This window comes from Trypanosoma cruzi, genomic scaffold (genome assembly GCF_000209065.1).
Source record: "Trypanosoma cruzi strain CL Brener 1047053517107 genomic scaffold, whole genome shotgun sequence".
NCBI lineage: Eukaryota > Euglenozoa > Kinetoplastea > Trypanosomatida > Trypanosomatidae > Trypanosoma > Trypanosoma cruzi.
This window is the reverse complement of record NW_001849428.1, coordinates 38405-54417: the sequence shown is the minus strand read 5'-3', so window position 1 is coordinate 54417 and position 16013 is coordinate 38405. Positions and strand designations below refer to the sequence as shown.

The following is a 16013-nucleotide window of genomic DNA, read 5'->3' as shown; positions in this document are numbered from 1 at the left end:
GGTCGTCCAAAACCCCATCGGTCACCCACCCGTCCAGAAACACACACACACACATATATATACACACGCACAGAAGCACAAGTAACCCAAAAGTTTTTTTTTTTTTCCTTTTGCGCTTCACCGGAGGAGTGGCTGCGCTTCAGGGGGCTGAACGTGAAGTTTTTTTCTTTTTTTTTTTTGTAGTCTTCAACTTATTTGTGTTTTACACTTTCCCTTCGCTCCCCAACACCGCATTGACGTGGGGCGAAGGATTGAGGGAAGGGGAAAAAAGCAAACAAACAAACAAATAAAAAAGAAAAAAGTAATATAAAGAAAGAAGGGTACGGAGAGTGTGGGGGTGGGGAGGGACAACGAGAAGGAAGTGCACCCGCGAAAGGACGGTGTATATACACCAATAATAATAATAAGAATAATAATAAAAAAATAAAAAGCAAAGCGTGTTGGCTCCACGTGGCGTTTTTTTGCGAGGGAACATTCAGAAGGCAGCGTGTGGCATAACGGCCTTAAGAAGGAAACCTCATTAGTTGCGTAGGCATATATATACAGATATACAGATATACAGATATACAGATATACATACAGCTTCGTGCATACATATTGATTTAAGGCGTGCATCTTGGTTTTCCTCCCCCTTTTTTTTTTAAAATTTTTATTTCTCTCTTTTTTTTCTTTTTCACTTTACGAATGCGGCCTTTGAGTGGTAGATCCGACGACAGCAGCGGCGGCAACTCACCTGCGCCCCTCATGAACGTATCACAGGTATCCCTTCCTCTTCACAGTCAATATTTGAGGAGTGAGACATCGTCAGAAAAGGTGAGCGATATGTCGCAGCAGCACCGACGCGGTTCATCATCCGGCTCTACGCTCCCCGTTGCATTTCCACCAATAATGCCCAGATTTCAGTTGCCAGAGTTGACATCGCCAAGATCATCGGGCATTAACAGTGCTGGGATGGGGTTGTCATTAAAGGAGGGAGTCTCTTTTCCGGTGACACCAGTGAAGACCCCGTTGCACCCACGATCCCCACCGCCATCACCAGCAGAGAAGCCGGGCAATAAGATGATGGCGCTGTCCTTTAAGGAACGGCAGCGCGTATCGGAACAGTTGCATCGATTTTCTTCGAAGGAAAGAAGCGCAGGTCTCGCTCCACAGAGCTCTGGGGCACCACGGGTTGTTGCTGGACGTTGCGGGCGTGTCCCGAAAGGAACCATCAGCTTTTTGAGAGGCAACAGCGGGGAGGGAATCAGCAGTAATGCACACATGATTGGCAAAGGCAGAGGCAAACCGATGAAGGGAGAAGAAGGGGACGATAAGGCGGGGACTACCGATACTCGAGATTCTACACCCTCGTTACCGCAGTTTTCTCCCGTGATTTCTCCAGTGACGTGCGAGAGACAGTCACACGACGACAACGACAGCATCCGGAAGGATACGTTTGCCGTGATGCTCAGGCAGCCATCGACAGTCTTGTCTTTCAAGGAGCGTCAACGCCGGACGACGACGCTGTCCCCGTGTTTCCGCAGGAGCCCCACATCGTGGATGCAAACGACTACGCCCAATGACAGTGGATGCCGCTTGTTGAGGCAGGCATGCAGCTTTACCACGGCGCCGTTCCCACGTGAATTAGATGGCGCCAAGTTGGAGCGGCAGCCACGGCGCCTCCTCGATGGAGGGGAGGAAGATAATCCGGCAGCAAAGCTTTCTGATGACGCGGGGCCACCGCTCGTCTTATTGAGCTCATGGGGAACCCCGCGTGGGGGAGATTCCTCTGCCCTCGTGCGTCAGTGGACTTTCCCTGCCTCGAGCAACAAACTTCAGTACTCTTTCGCGGAGTCTTCCGAAAGCAGGAGGAGTTCTCTGGAGCGCACCGTAACTCCCCGTCATATCAAAGCCGTGCCGCTCTCCGGTAAACTCAGCGGCACCCAAAACTCGCGGGACAATTCTCGCTGTGCCCCAGGCCCTGTCACGCCGCCGATTGTATCGCCGCGTCTTATTTGCAGTAGAGTTCTCTCGCCGAGTAGCGGTTCTTTAAAAACGAGGAATGATACCGCGGAAAGTCTCTCAACGTCTGCCAAAGTAAATACTGTAAAGAAGAGGGGAAGCAAAGAGCATGTGACAATATGCCAAGTAGCACGCACCACAAGCAACGTCCTTTGCTCTTCAGAGGTTTTGGAGGATCCTGCAGACTTAGGATCACCACCGCCTAAATCAAACGCCACGGTCAAGCAGCGTCGTAATGATTCTGCAGGACCGGATAAGGAAGGGCGGACACCATTGCGAAGTTCGGCATCGCAAGGCAACTTCCAAACGGCGGCTTCTGTCGGAATTACAAGTGGGACAGACCGTCGTGAACGCGACAAGATACTGAAGCGTCCAGCATCTTATTTCTCTTCTCAGACGCCTCCTTTGCTGGGTGAGGATGCCACGATGGCAAGCAAAACTGCTGAGGACAACCTTGTGCAGACGCCCCAAAATGTGGATGAATCCTCCAGTCAGTTGGAGTCTGGCTCATCCACGGGACGCGTTGAAGTGTCTGCCAGCCGCTTTCCGGCACTTGAGGGATTCTCCGTATTTGCCGCAACGCGGGAAAATGGGCGCAAGAGCAGTTTTTCAAGCCTTTACTTCTCGATGATGAAGCACCACCGATCACAGCGACTCATGCCTAACGCCAACCAGCCGAGCCAGATGATGCCTGATGAAGAAACAAACCGTGAGGTAAGGGGCGACAGTGGGTTCGATGAACTTATGAATGGGGACGACGACTCCTTCACGGGCTCCCTTCGCACCATTGGGATTTTAGAGACGGAGGAGCATGTATTTCTCTCACGGTATGAGTTGCTGCCAGAAGGCCAGACCCAGATGGAAATTATGTTAGGTAGTATTCGAACAATAGGGGGACAAAGCTTCAACAAGAGCAATAGCGGTCCTGGCAGTGAGTTGAGGCGAGGTAGCTTTATGAATCCTTCCGCTAGGCACGATCGATTTGACGAGGAGGAGGGGGATAGCGATGATGTTTTTACCTTTGGTAGCATCTCACCCAAGTACGCGACTGACCCGGTGGATGAGGACCCATTGGTCGATTGCAAGGTGGCTGCACGTCTTCTTTTTGATGCTGAAAAGGGTGTCATGCTCATATCCGCCGAGGAGGAGGTGGGGAAATACATTAGCCAGGCAGCTTGCATGGGCGCCAACAAAGGGGTGAGTGGTGAGGAACAATCGATGTGCAAATGCAGTCAGGAGTTTATCGCAAAGGATGTGCGCGGGGTGGACTATAGCAGATACCATGCCCATGATCTGTATCATCACTGTGTTTACTGCAATCGACGCCCCGCTGCGTTTCTGTGTTTGCATTGCCTGCGATCCACATGCCCTTCACACGTCACGCGGCATTATAAGGAATGCGAGGCGAAATGTACACTGTTTCTGAATTTGCTTGATATTATGACAAGCTTTGACCGCATTTTTTGGTGCGAGAAGTGCCGCTGTTTCACTTGGAAATACACCGAGGTGTACGATCCGCTGGTGGATCAATTGGCCGTCACGCGCGGGACACATCTGAAGGAGGCTGTCCGTGATATCTCGTGTGTTGGCTATGAAGTTCAGCTGAAGAAGCTGAACCATCGGCAACATCAGTTGAGTCTTTACGCATCGCCGGCGTTAGAGGCGTTTTCTCCCAGTGTGAACGCTAGCCCCAACTTTTCGGCGACTCCGGCGCCGTCGGCCGCCGCGTCCCCTATGCCGTTTCCGATGGATTCAAGACACGAGCGATTGATGTCGGGTGCGAATCACAACTTAGCTCTGGAAAAGAGGAGCGTGGCTATTGATACCACCACCAGTGCTGCTGTTGCGGCTGGTGGATTGCCCATAGCGCGCTTGCCACAACGCGACAGTGGGAAACCGCTACCGGAGAGTGAAGTGCTGCGTATGGGTGAGGCGGTCCAAAAGCTGGTCTCACTCGGAGCGAAGGTGCAGGGTTGGCGTGCCACGCAGGAAGATGCGGAGGCGGCTTTTGTTGTTGCCATTCCCGCACTTTCCCCCCAGTTGCTGTCCGATACGGACGCCACATCACCACCACCAAAACCAATAGACTCACCAGAAGACGCGGAACCAGAGACAATAGCAATGGCGTTGTTTTGTGTGTTTGACGGTCATGGAGGGGACGCCGTGGCGAAACTTGCCGCCAGTAACTTTGAGTCGCATCTACGCAAAGCGATGGCATCCGCACGACACGATGACGTGCAGGCTCGTTCACTTCTCTTCCAACTAGATTTTGAATCTTCGACGGCTCTGTTCTCTGTAGGGGAGGCATCACCGGTTGCCGCGCGGGAGAATGCATTTAATCGCCAGTTGAGTCGCCCAGACGACGAGAAAGATAATGAGGTTAGCAACGATGACATCGTGCCGGAGGTTGGTTTCACGTCGGAGACACTGCGGCGATATGTCGAGAGCACCAACGCGTGTCGAGCGTCCCCACCACAGGCGGCACCGGTGCCAAATTTTGTTGCAGCGACAGCCGATAAACCGGTTGGTACTCAGGCTCTTTTCTCCATGGTGGATGTTGGTGGATTGGGTGATATAACGACAGATGCCCTTTCGGCCAGATCCAATCTGAGGCTTTACAACGCCGCCTCACCGGTCGTGTCGCAGCGGGAGATGGAGATGCTTCGAGCATATTTTGCTAGCATCATGGAGGATGCACTTCTCTCCCTCGATGATGACCTGCGGCACAGTCCAGAGGGAATGAGAGGGGATTATCAGTGTACCGGATGCACCGCATGTATAGTTGGCATCACAGCAAACTTTATTCTTTGTGCGAACCTTGGCGATAGCGGGGCCGCCGTGTACACCCCTTGTAGCATCCGGCAGATCAGCGTTACGCACCGCATTACGGATCCGGCGGAGGAATCACGGATCAAGGCCGCAGGTTACGCCATCACTGGAAACCGCATCGAGGGGATGCTGGCTGTGACACGGGCGTTAGGCGACTATGACTTTAAGCAGTGCGGCGGCAAAGGCCCCAAAGAACAGGCGGTTATTGCGGTCCCGGATGTCACCATCATGCCTGTGCCGTTTTTGCAGGACAATGCGCGGTGGGGTGTCGTTGCCGCATGTGACGGTGTGTGGGATAGCGCCACGCTGCACCAAGTGCATCACGCCATTATCAACACACCCAACGACTTGGATGTGGCGGGGTCTGTGATGGATGCGGTCCTGCAAGCAAGGGAGATGTCGTTGGCACTGCCGCAGAAGGCGTCCGCGTTGCTTGATGGCGTGGATGCCGCAGAAACGGCCTCGCTGGATGCTCAGCTGCTCACCTCCGCCGCCGGCATCTTTGCGCAGTGTGTGGCACCGAGTGACAACGATGAGGGCATCGGCATGGACAACTGCAGCCTGTTTCTGATTGAGCGCCGCTAGCACGGACAACAACCTATCAATTCTTTCTCAAAGTACAGGCGTGCGACAGGAGCAGACGCCACAGTCCCGCACATGCGCACACAGACCTATCAAAAAGGAAAATAGTAATAATAATCGAAAGTACAGAAACGAGTTCAATGGAAGGAGAATCCGGCGCCTTATGTATGCAGTGCCATTTTGGCAACAATATTTTTTTATTCCACATGCATTTTGCTTTGGATGAAGGGGGGCAGCACAGCCACCAAGTCCGTGTGTATGTACGTTTAGGCATAAATTGCTTGAGAAGGTTTGGGCCGCGTGTTTTTTCTTTCCGTGCATGCCCGATGATGAGAGGTGTTCAATACAATGAGGAGTGGACAACAACAACAAAAATGGAGTGAACGATCAAAAAGGAGAAAAACCGAAATCTCCCCCCTTCTCCCCACTCAAAAAAACAAGAAAAAAGAATAATAGAAACGGCTTCAAATTCATTGACGAGAAGAGTTATGCTCAACCTTATCTTTCTTATACTTATTTATTGCGTACCTGTATGTTTTCTTCACGTAGTAGTGGTCGTTGTTGTTGTTGTTGTTGTTGTTTAGTTTGCACTTGGATTTTCCATTTCATTGCCACTTAAACATTTTTGTTTACATGCGAGGTGGTAGGAGGAGGAGGTGGTGGTGATGGTGGTGGCCGGAGGGAGAGGGAGGAGAGGAGGAGAGGAGGAAATGGCAGAGGAAAGGGGACAAGAAGAGGCACACGCTGATAGTAGGGGAGCGTTTACTCCACGCAAGGGGTGGTGATTTTCACTTTAACGAAGTATTGCTAATATATACTTGTCTGTCTTGCTCTTTCTTTCCCTCTCTCTCTTTGACGTATGCAATGCGGGGATTTATTTATACATTCACACGCTACATTTTTTCTTTTTTTTTTTTTCTTTCTGTGTGTGTGTTTTGCTCCTTGGCTGAGTGACCCTCCATTTCACTGTAGACGTGATATTGTTTTTGCGTGGGTGCGTTCATTTGGTTGCGGCGGAGCCCTCTTGTGAGTATTTGGTGTCAAGCGGTTCTTGACTGTTGTTTTTTCTGCTTTCTCTTTCTTTTTTTTTTTTTTTTGTGTGTGTGATTTGATTAGATGTTGTTTTTTCTTTTACATGTGTGCCCGTTGACATCAGACTTTGAGGGTGATATGATCGAATGCCGACTGGGTTGAACCGTGAAGGGTGAACGCTTTTTCTTCGACAGCGTCCCTCGGAATAGCGCCCTACATGCGTGTTGGACTTTGTGGTGCCTCGTGGAGGTCGGAGGAGAGCTGGGACGCGTGTTTCCACCAGACATCTTTTGCAAAAGCTGTTGCACCGCTTCACTGCATTGCCGTATGTCTTTTGGTGGCGGCCTCGTTCTTTTTTTTTTTGTCTGCAGGAACGGCCTTTTGTTTCTGTATGGGTTGGTGCCCACGGCGCGTCGTGGGCCTCGTTTAGTGTGGCATAGCGGCTCTGAATGGTCAACTCCCAAGCAGCAGCAATGAGTGGGCCTTTCGCCTCTGTCACTTCGGCTGGCCTTTGGTTATGGATATGTGCTACTGGCGGCACGTTGGCTTGACACATTGTGGGTGGGTGAGTGGACGGCTTTGGTTGCGCTCGGCCCCCTTCATTGTGCGGGGAGGAGGGGGGAAAAACAACAAAAATGAATGGGTGCATTGACACGCCATGATTGAGAGAAAAGCCTGCAGCCAGGCCGAGGGCATTGCCACGGCCGTGTTGAGTTCTGTCTCCCAGTCCGCACATTGCTCCGTCTTCATGCGTGGTGGTCATCCATGCACACAAGTCGAGCATTAAGTGTGAAAAGGGAGGCTGAGATGCAGAGGGGTTTTGGTGAGGGCACGTGCTGCGCCGACGGAATTAAATTCAACGCCAATTGGTGTGCGTGTGGGTGCATGTGTGCGGGAGGCGATGCGGAACTGCAGGCTTCGTGCAATCACGTTTCATGGGTCTTTACTGGCAGCCACCTGCAGAAGTGGTGGGCGAAGAGAAGAAAATACAAACACACACTTAAGAGTGGCCATTTTCGCTCTTTATGCTGTTTTTTTTCTTTTTTTAAATCCCTCATCCTGTGATGAGCCTTTTTCCCTTCCTTTTTTTAGAGTAATTTTTTTGCTGACACGTAGGCTAAGAGGCCTGTTGGGGTACTGTGAGGGCTTTCTTTTTTTCTCTGTACAACAGAGAGGAGGAACGAGAAAAGGCACGAGGAAGGCACTGTCACGGAAAAATAAACGTGAACAATTCCTTTCTTAAAAAAAAAAAAGAAAAATAATTAGTAGCAGAGAGAGAAATAGAGTGAGTGAGAGAGAAGGGGCGGACATAACGCGTCGATAGAGGGATGTTGGACGATGCCTGCACCGAGCAGAAGCAGCTGGCGTTGAAGTGGATGGTGTCACATGCGGCGCCATCCCTTTCTTCGGTGGTGCGGTGCAGCGACGTGCGTTCAACTCCGGCGGCGGCGGCAGCATCTTCATCAAACCTTAGCGATTGTTATGGCGGCGCAGCTCACCGGCTGACGCAGTCTTTGCTCAGACGGGGCACTCAAAGAGGCGTTCCTTTAAACTCAAAGGCAGAAAGCCCGACGTCGGCAACAGGACCCTCTCGCAGCTTCCGCAGGGAAGTGACAGACGTGTTGCCGGCGACGACAATTTCATTCGAGAAGGAACTACCGGCCAAAAAGCGGGTGCTTCGCCGAAGTGCCAGTGGAGGCATGCAAATTTCAGCGTCCTTGTCATCCTCCCGCCCACCGCCGCCAGCAGCCGGTTTTTCCAGGACGTTTTCTCAACGTGTCAGTGGCAGCGACACATGTCTATTTGTTGAACGATCATTGTTGCGGAGCAGCGGAGAGCTCCGCCGCGTCATAGGGACGCCTTCGATGGGGCGAAGAGTATCCTTTAGTGAAGGCACAGCGCATGCCGCCAGTAGGCGCTGGAATGAATCAGGCCGGAAGTCGAGAGCCATTCTCGACAGCCATCCATCGTCATGCGATGTCTCGACAACAGCGGCACCCCGAACGCCACTTAAACGTCTGGAGTCGGCGCCCATCCTACAAGGAAAGCCTTCACTAACGAAGACAGAGGAGGGGGCTTCCATTTCACCCTTACGTCTGTGCGTGGGCGCCGCTGTTGGCAGCTCCGGACAAAAGCCATTTATCCGACAAATGACTAGGAGGGGCTCTGGCTGTCTCGTGATGCCGTCACTGGCTTTACGAAATACCGGGGGAAAGTTGAGTCTTGCGACGACGCCCAGTCCAATGTATATTATAAAAAAACACGCTTTCGAATTCAAAGGTGCACGGGAAAGCAATGCATCTACTAAAACTTGCGTGCCGTCAACATCCGCACCACAGGGAATGGCTCGGACAACGGCAAGAGAAGGCACAGAGGGCGATAAAGATTCAAATTCTCAAAAATTATTCCATCAGCCCCAGCGCAATAACAAATATAATCAGAAGCAATCGCAACAGCAACAGCTATTAAAGACGACTTCGGTCTTTGCACGGTCCAATACGACGTATGTCTCTCCTGTAGCGAAGGGTTCTTCCACCAATGCTACTAGGAATGGTTCCGCAGGGGTGCCGTTTGCACGCCAGGTCAGTCAACTATGCCTCATGGTTCTACAAGAGCGTGACCGTCGCCTTGAACGACAAAAACCCATGCGGGAAAAGGAGGCAAGTGAGGCCAAGCCCAAAGGAGGGGAAGATGAAGCGAAGCTAAGACAACCGTCACGCTCAATGGATATTCTCTCAAGTTCGGTTGTGTCTCTGCCTTTCAGAAGTTGCTTTGAGGAAGTTGAGGCCGAAGAACGGACGGGCTCACCGGGGGAAGTCTTGAAATGCGTGAGGACTGTACTAGAAAAAAGAGGCGTGCCGCGGATGCAAGATTCCGACTCGTCAATGAAGCTAACGGGTAATTCCAACGAAAATATGAACGCCTGTGGGGTAAGCAGCAGCATTCGCTCTAGTGGGGCTTCAACCACCGTGCGCAGCGGTGATGGGGCGACGCACAAATTTGCCGCAAGGAAGAGCGGTGAAAAAGTGGAGGAGGTTAAAACTGGGGGTAAGATGGATAGTAATGTCTGCTATGAAAGTCCCACGGATGGGGAGAAACAGGAGAAGGAAAGGGAGGCGGTGGAGGAGGAGGAGGAGGAAGATGATGATAGATGGTGGGATGCCGAGGAAGACCCATGGTGGTGCTTTAACGTGTTATGGTGCAGGTCTTCGGAGTCCCTGCCACCGCTTCCAGACTTTGTGCCTTCACTCAACTTATCTTTGTTACGCATCCCCGACGAATTTACGGCACGCACAACGAAATATGCCATTCCAATGCCAACCCCAGTGACTATCTGTGGAGAGAATGGCGTGAGGGCAGGAGGCAAGTTCCGTGAATCTTTACAATGTGTATCAAACAATTTTACAGACACAAGTGATGCCCTTGCGGGCGGTAGAGGTGCAGAGCGGGAGTTGAATCAGTCTCTCCGAAAGCTGCGTATTCAACTTCTGTTGTTGGAGACCCATGAGCGAAGATCGCGCCGAATGGTCAGTCAGGATGAGACAGCGGCGTGGAAAGCAATAAATAAAAAATGTGGCTTAGACCTGTTAAAGCACAGGCGAAGATAAGCGTATATATATTTATGTGACCTTGGGAACGGCTCTGTACAGTGATGCATTTATATTTAAATTTGGGGATTCTTCGTCTCGAATTGTTTTGACGCTATCATTTGTAAAAGATTGGGCTTAATTCATTTACTAGTAGTTGTAGTTCTTCCTTATTATTATTATTATTATTATTATTATTATTCCTCTTTATTTGGCAATGGATACGGCTTTTGTGCTCTTGTTGCCGTGAATGACATTGTAAGTGAGGGAGGAGCCTCGCAATGATGTGTGCGCGATACTCTTCCCACGGCGCAATTTGGTGTTGGGAATGAGTGGGGGGAGGGGGTTACTGAGGCAGCGACAGAAAATGTGACCTGGCGAGAAGCAGGCGTTGGGTGGAGAGTCACATGTTGGCTGTTTGCTTGTGTTTATTATTATTATTATTTTCCCTTTCTTCTGGACGTTTTTTTACACGTTCCATTGCACCCATTGGCTCTCTCTCTCTCTCTTTGGCTCTCTCTCTTACTTAGTGGTTGACCCTCCCAAAGTCTTATTTACTTATGCACCATTTTTTTTTAAAAAAAGATAAATAAATACAAAAGGAAAAAACGCTTCTTCTTAAAGCTGGGGTTCTGTATTGGCCGCAGCATTGTGTTTTGCAGCCTCCAATCTAAATTTCATTTTGGTGACAACTGTCTGTGGGAGGTTTTTGCCATGCCGAATTAATTTTTTCCTTCTTTCTTGCTGTTTGTCTCTCTCTCTCTCTCTGTGTGTGTGTGTACATACAAGTGTTTGTGGTTTTGTGTGTGTGGGATAGCAATTATCATTGGAAGGGTGGGACACGTTTTGCGAGCAGCACTCTTCCTGGCATAAAAAACACTGTCGCAAGGGGGAGTTTGTGCCGGCTTTTTTTTTTTTTGTTGTTCACGGCACAGGTTGAGGCAGACGGCGAATGCACAACGATAACTCCGTGAAAGCGCGACGCACACAGCCAGGGGCGTATTTGGCGAATAGCGACAAAAATTTACGGCCCCGCAAAGCGATGAACCCGGGCCCTCATTCAGACGTTCATACCAGCAGCTACAGGGATCCCTTTTTCTCTTCTACCGATGCTGCTGCGATGGCGACGGCAAAGGGGGCGATTCCTGCAGACAATGAGGGCGGCAGTTCTCCTGCGTGGGACTCATCGCTGCTCTCCAACCCCGGTGGTGCCTACGACTCGCGGTTTAGAACACCACGCTCCTCCCACTCAACGGAGCACGTTGGCGGGGTGTGGGAAGCGTTTGATGATGATGAGCACACAAGGAGGCGAAGGCTCTGGGCATTTTGCCGGCTATACAGAGATCAGGAGTCTCGGGAGCGCTTTGACATTATTGTGGAACAGGTTCTGATGATGCGTTCCATTCTCTCCACGGAGTTTGATGAGCGACTTTGGCTTCTTCCGGAGTCCGAGGCGACGATTACGCGACTGGAACGGGAGGCGGTGGAGGCAATGCACCGTCTCATAGAAGAGCACGTCTGGGGCCTCCAACGTGTTTTTCGTAAATTTTATTGCCCCAAAGCACCGGGGGAAAATAGCAACCCGCCCCCAACGGACACGGCGTCAGTTGGCATCAACACGGGCGGGGATGTTTTATTTGATTCCTGCAGCACCATCAAAACCACCGCTGAGGGAAGGCTGCTGGCAGAGGAGGAGAAGGAGAAGGAGTTGGCAAAGACCGCTAAAAGGGCCGAAGAGGACTACGCGTTGCTCTGCGCGTGTGCGGGGGGTGAGGTGTGGCTCAATAAGGCAGAATGCAGGAGCCATTTAGAAGACGAGGTGGGGCATTTCACTCCCATACAGCGCCACATGCCTTTACGCGAACCGTCACCGTGTAGGCTGACGCCATGCCCCAAGGAGACATGGTGTGAGGCTCAGAATCCGCTGACTCCCGTGCCGTTGGACGGACCTAATGACGTGGTGCAATGCGCACAGCCTTTCGCATTGATTTCTTTTCTTCTCTTTATGCCGGCGGGGGTATTCGTGCGTTGCGTGCGTGTGTTGCAACGACTGCATGATTCAAGAAAAGTGGTGCTGTGGTTTGCAATTGGCAGCACAAGGCGTGTTTTGGAGGGTTTAATTTGGCTTGTGAATCACGTCTATCCCATCCAGCTGTCAAAGCTGAGCATTTTTTTTACTGTCGGTGCAACGGTGCGCTGCGGCAGAGGCACTCTTCAGGTTGCTTTTTTTCAGCTTTACATGACATTTGGCAGCTCCTGTTGCGCTGCGTCAGCACTCAAGTTAGCCGGTGCAAAAACCATGATTGCCGTCAGGACTGCCATTTCTGACACTTCTGCCCTGGCTGCTGGCTGGTGCTATGAGGCTCTCGTGTTGTTTCCGATTGGATGTGGAGTGAAGCTGACAGACGCCGCAGCCGAAGGCACCAGACGAGTGGCCACCACCACAAAGCGCACCATGTCGTTTTCTCGTCGCGCTGGCATGTACATGACGTGCTTCACTCTCGGCGCCGGAGCTAAGGCCGCTGCGAAAATGTCCGTCGCCGCGTCTAATGCTATGCGTGGCATCATTAAATGCGTTTAGTGCGGTTGTGTACAATAGGAAACACAACTGTCTACCTTTTCTTTGTCTGTCCGTGTGTGTGTGTGTGTGGGGGGGTTGCGTGTGTAGGTATCTTGAAAGCGTATTCGCGCGAAAGCCAATTATACGGATATTTATACCTTTTTTTCCGTGCATGTACTTGTATGCACGTGTATTATTTATGGTGGTGTTTCATGGATATCACGATAACTTTATTTATTTGTTTATATGTTTGATGTGTGCGTGTGTGTGTGTTGTGTTTGTTTTATTTTTGGCAGTGGAGTGCAGTGGAGTGTGTGCTGCGTGTTTTGTCTCGTTGATGTATACACGTGTGTTGCAGGCATGTGTGTATGTCTTTTTCTTTTTTTTTTTTTTTCTCCTGCACACTCTCTTCTTTGGTCCCCCACTGGCCAAACCCAACGTAAAAAATAAAAAAAAAAATAAAAAAATAAATCATCTCTCATGAATGAAATGCGGAGGCGTGAATTTTTTTGATTCGCGGTGTTGTGCGTGTTGTCTTGGCGGGGAAAACAAAAGTTTGAAGCGTGGCGTTGATATTCTTTTATTTTTTACTTTTATTTTTATACAACCGCTGCTTCCGGCATCGTTTTTTTTTTTCTTTTTTTTTTTTGTCTCTCTGCGGAGGATTTCTCTTCACACGGCCCCCGTTGTCATGTCGCCCCCTCTTGTGCACACACACACACACAGGCAGAAACACATGCAGACACAAGTGAGGCACACCACCAGAATTGGGGGGGGTAAGGCTCAAAATGTGTTCTGCAATAATTTATTGCATCCACGCAACAGCCACCGTGTGGGGAGGCGAGGAGAAACTCAGACGAAAATAAATGACTGAAAGTGAGAGGAGGGAGGCGTATTTGTGTGCGTGTGTGTGTGGGCAGAAAAGGAAAAGAAGAAGAAGAAGAAAAAAAAACAACAGTTGTAGAAATAACTGTCCTTGCATTAACTACGCATTACTGCTCTGTGTATACTGCATCCCGTATGTATTTCTGTAGGTTTGTCATTTGTAAGGAGACGCAAATAAAAGAGGGCAATATACATATAAAGTAACGACAAGAATAGTCGAATAGGGAGAACAGCCAGCAAAATGGGTCGTGAGTTTGATGCTGAGACACGTGCGTCATTGCTCGCGGTGAACGGGGAGGAGGGCGACAAGCAACGCTCTTTTGATGAACGGGCTAAGAAGGCGATGAGAAATTTGGAGAAATGTGAACAGCAATTAAATACACGCCGACATCAGTGGCGGAAGCGTCTGAATGATTTATGGGGACCGGAGCCGCCGTATAAATTGCAGCCCGAAGATGCCGCCAGTTGGATTTGTGGTCAGCTGTACTACACATGGATAGGCGACTTCATGTTCCGCGCTGCACGGGAGGAGCTGAGTGAAGAGGAGATGCCAGGACCAACGCGCATGTCCCGCGCATACAACAGTGGCCTGATGCTGTCGCGTGTCCTCCAGCAGCAGCGGTTCCAACGTCGTGTGTGGGATGCGTACATTGGCGTAGAGGTACGCCACCGCAGGGACCGTGACAGTGCGGGGGAGCTCCGTTGGGTGGGGTACGCGCAGCAGAAGCGCACACCGCGGCAACTTTACGCAGGGGTGGAGTGGCGTGTGCCGCCCACTCACCGCCTGAAGGAGGAAAGCAGGAACGCGTCCCGCTCGCCCTTTACGAATGGTGTTGTGGAGGGTGAATATCTGTTTAACACGTCCTCCGGGAACGCCACCGCCACCTGTGAGCGCGTGGAAGACATTGTCATCCATTGCCCCTTGCCGGAGAAGAAGCGGCGGCAGGGCGGTATGCCGGTCACAACGCAGAAGAGGCCGAAGCCCATGTCTGTTGCACGCGCCCTTTTCAGCGCGCTTGGCTACCACGTTTACGTGCTTATTCCCTTCCGTTTGCTCCGTGACACCTGTCAACTCGCCGTGCCGGTGGTACTTCAGTATTATATCGAGTACATCGAGACAGCGGACCCGAGCTGGCGTGACGGGCTGCTGCTTGTTTTGGCCTTTTCTTTCCTAACACTTGTGCAGAGTGCGGCTGGCAGCAAACTGACGCAGCTCGGATGGCGCAGCGGCTACACGTTTCAGAACGCACTGCAGGGCGTTCTCTTTGAGAAATGTGGAACCATTTTAAGAAAGGCACTTTCCCACCCGGAGATGAGCGTGGGCCGCATTGTCAACATGGTGAGCAGCGACATGAACAGCGCGAGGAGTTTTCCACTGATGCTACCCTTCTTGTTTGGTGCCCCGCTGCAACTCATCTTTGCCCTTGCGCTTTTGTATCGCCTTGTTGGCTGGTGTGCCTTTGCTGGCTTCGGTGTCCTTATTCTTTTTATGCCACTGCAGGGAATTCTCATGCGCCGCTACTACACCGTGTACGGACGACTCTCGCGGGCGACAGATGCGCGACTTAAGGCGACAAATGAGTTTTTCTCCGGCGTGCGAATAGCGAAATTTATGTCGTGGGAACCGTCGTTTATTCGACGCATTGAGGAGAGACGACGGGAGGAGCTCGTCGCTCTGCGTGCCTCGCAACTGTTGTATGTCTCCGTCTCGTTTCTCACCAACGCTATTCCGGCATTTGTCGTGGCGGTTGTCTTTTTGCTGTACATTGAGATGGGCCACGAGTTGACCCCCGCCATTGTGTTCCCAGCCATTGCGCTGCTCGGAATCATGCAGACACCATTTGTCATGATTCCTGTCGCCCTTTCAGGTTTGGTTCGCTTTGTTGTGTCCATGCGCCGCATCACGAAGTTCATTGAATGCGAGGATGCCGATGACGGGATGCGGGAGATGCTTCTGCAGCATACGGCCAACAGCCGGGCGATACCAGAAGAGATCAAAGACCTGATGCATACACCCATTGTGGCATCGGTGGCGGCGGAGTTCACACGCGCTACCATCTCCACATTTGTACCGCAAAAACTACCACCGAATGCAAAGGAGCTGCGAGCCGCGCAAAAGAAGAAGCCGGATGGTGCAGAGCCTACAAGCTCCAGCCAGTACTATGAGCTGCGGCCAAAAGACCTCCTTCACGGCATTACACTGTGTATTCCGAAGGGGAAACTTACATGCGTAGTTGGTGACACCGGTAGCGGCAAGTCCACGCTGATTGAATCTTTGCTTGGCGGCCACGAGGTGACATCGGGTTTCCTCCGTTCCGTGCCAAACATCGCCTACGTGCCGCAGCAGGCATGGATCATGAACGCCACGCTGAAAGAGAACGTTCTTTTCTTTAGCGACATGGACGAGGCTCGCTTTCGGCGTGCGCTGCGTTGCACACAGCTGGAATCGGACCTCAAGCTTCTCTTGAACGGTGTGGAGACGGAGATTGGTGAGCAGGGAGTAAACTTGAGTGGTGGGCAAAAGGCACGCGTCAGCC

The 16013-nt window shown here is 51.3% G+C and overlaps 4 protein-coding genes across 4 annotated transcripts, besides 21 other annotated features; all 4 read left to right on the top strand.

Moving 5' to 3' along the window:
- Positions 1-529: part of a sequence feature (areas merged during assembly that could not be assigned to a particular haplotype. This can correspond to areas where the two haplotypes were merged or to regions with more than two copies in the genome that were merged during assembly.) that runs on past the window's edge.
- Positions 40-72: a microsatellite.
- Positions 265-318: a microsatellite.
- Positions 394-419: a microsatellite.
- Positions 530-838: a sequence feature (areas merged during assembly that could not be assigned to a particular haplotype. This can correspond to areas where the two haplotypes were merged or to regions with more than two copies in the genome that were merged during assembly.).
- Positions 535-597: a microsatellite.
- Positions 633-655: a sequence feature (AT_rich).
- Positions 685-5415, top strand: Tc00.1047053508965.50 (hypothetical protein, conserved; the record flags this gene model as incomplete). The annotated part of the gene is made up of 1 exon (XM_810046.1): positions 685-5415. One exon carries the CDS (start codon positions 685-687, stop codon positions 5413-5415), a length of 4731 nt encoding a protein of 1576 aa, XP_815139.1.
- Positions 839-1072: a sequence feature (areas merged during assembly that could not be assigned to a particular haplotype. This can correspond to areas where the two haplotypes were merged or to regions with more than two copies in the genome that were merged during assembly.).
- Positions 1073-2536: a sequence feature (areas merged during assembly that could not be assigned to a particular haplotype. This can correspond to areas where the two haplotypes were merged or to regions with more than two copies in the genome that were merged during assembly.).
- Positions 2537-16013: a sequence feature (heterozygous, non-Esmeraldo-like haplotype).
- Positions 5967-5993: a microsatellite.
- Positions 6050-6150: a sequence feature (CT-rich).
- Positions 6474-6509: a sequence feature (A-rich).
- Positions 7773-10052, top strand: Tc00.1047053508965.39 (hypothetical protein, conserved; the record flags this gene model as incomplete). The annotated part of the gene is made up of 1 exon (XM_810054.1): positions 7773-10052. One exon carries the CDS (start codon positions 7773-7775, stop codon positions 10050-10052), a length of 2280 nt encoding a protein of 759 aa, XP_815147.1.
- Positions 9544-9586: a sequence feature (CT-rich).
- Positions 10202-10233: a microsatellite.
- Positions 10525-10554: a microsatellite.
- Positions 10599-10627: a sequence feature (AT_rich).
- On the top strand, positions 10984-12612 carry Tc00.1047053508965.30 (uncharacterized protein; the record flags this gene model as incomplete). Its single annotated transcript, XM_810045.1, has 1 exon — positions 10984-12612. The coding sequence occupies one exon, from the start codon at positions 10984-10986 to the stop codon at positions 12610-12612; it is 1629 nt and encodes a 542-aa protein (XP_815138.1).
- Positions 12821-12875: a microsatellite.
- Positions 13032-13063: a sequence feature (AT_rich).
- Positions 13217-13240: a microsatellite.
- Positions 13512-13542: a repeat region.
- Positions 13718-16013, top strand: Tc00.1047053508965.14 (multidrug resistance protein E, putative; the record flags this gene model as incomplete). The annotated part of the gene is made up of 1 exon (XM_810052.1): positions 13718-16013. A coding segment is annotated over one exon (2296 nt), but the record flags the coding sequence as incomplete, so codon positions are not given.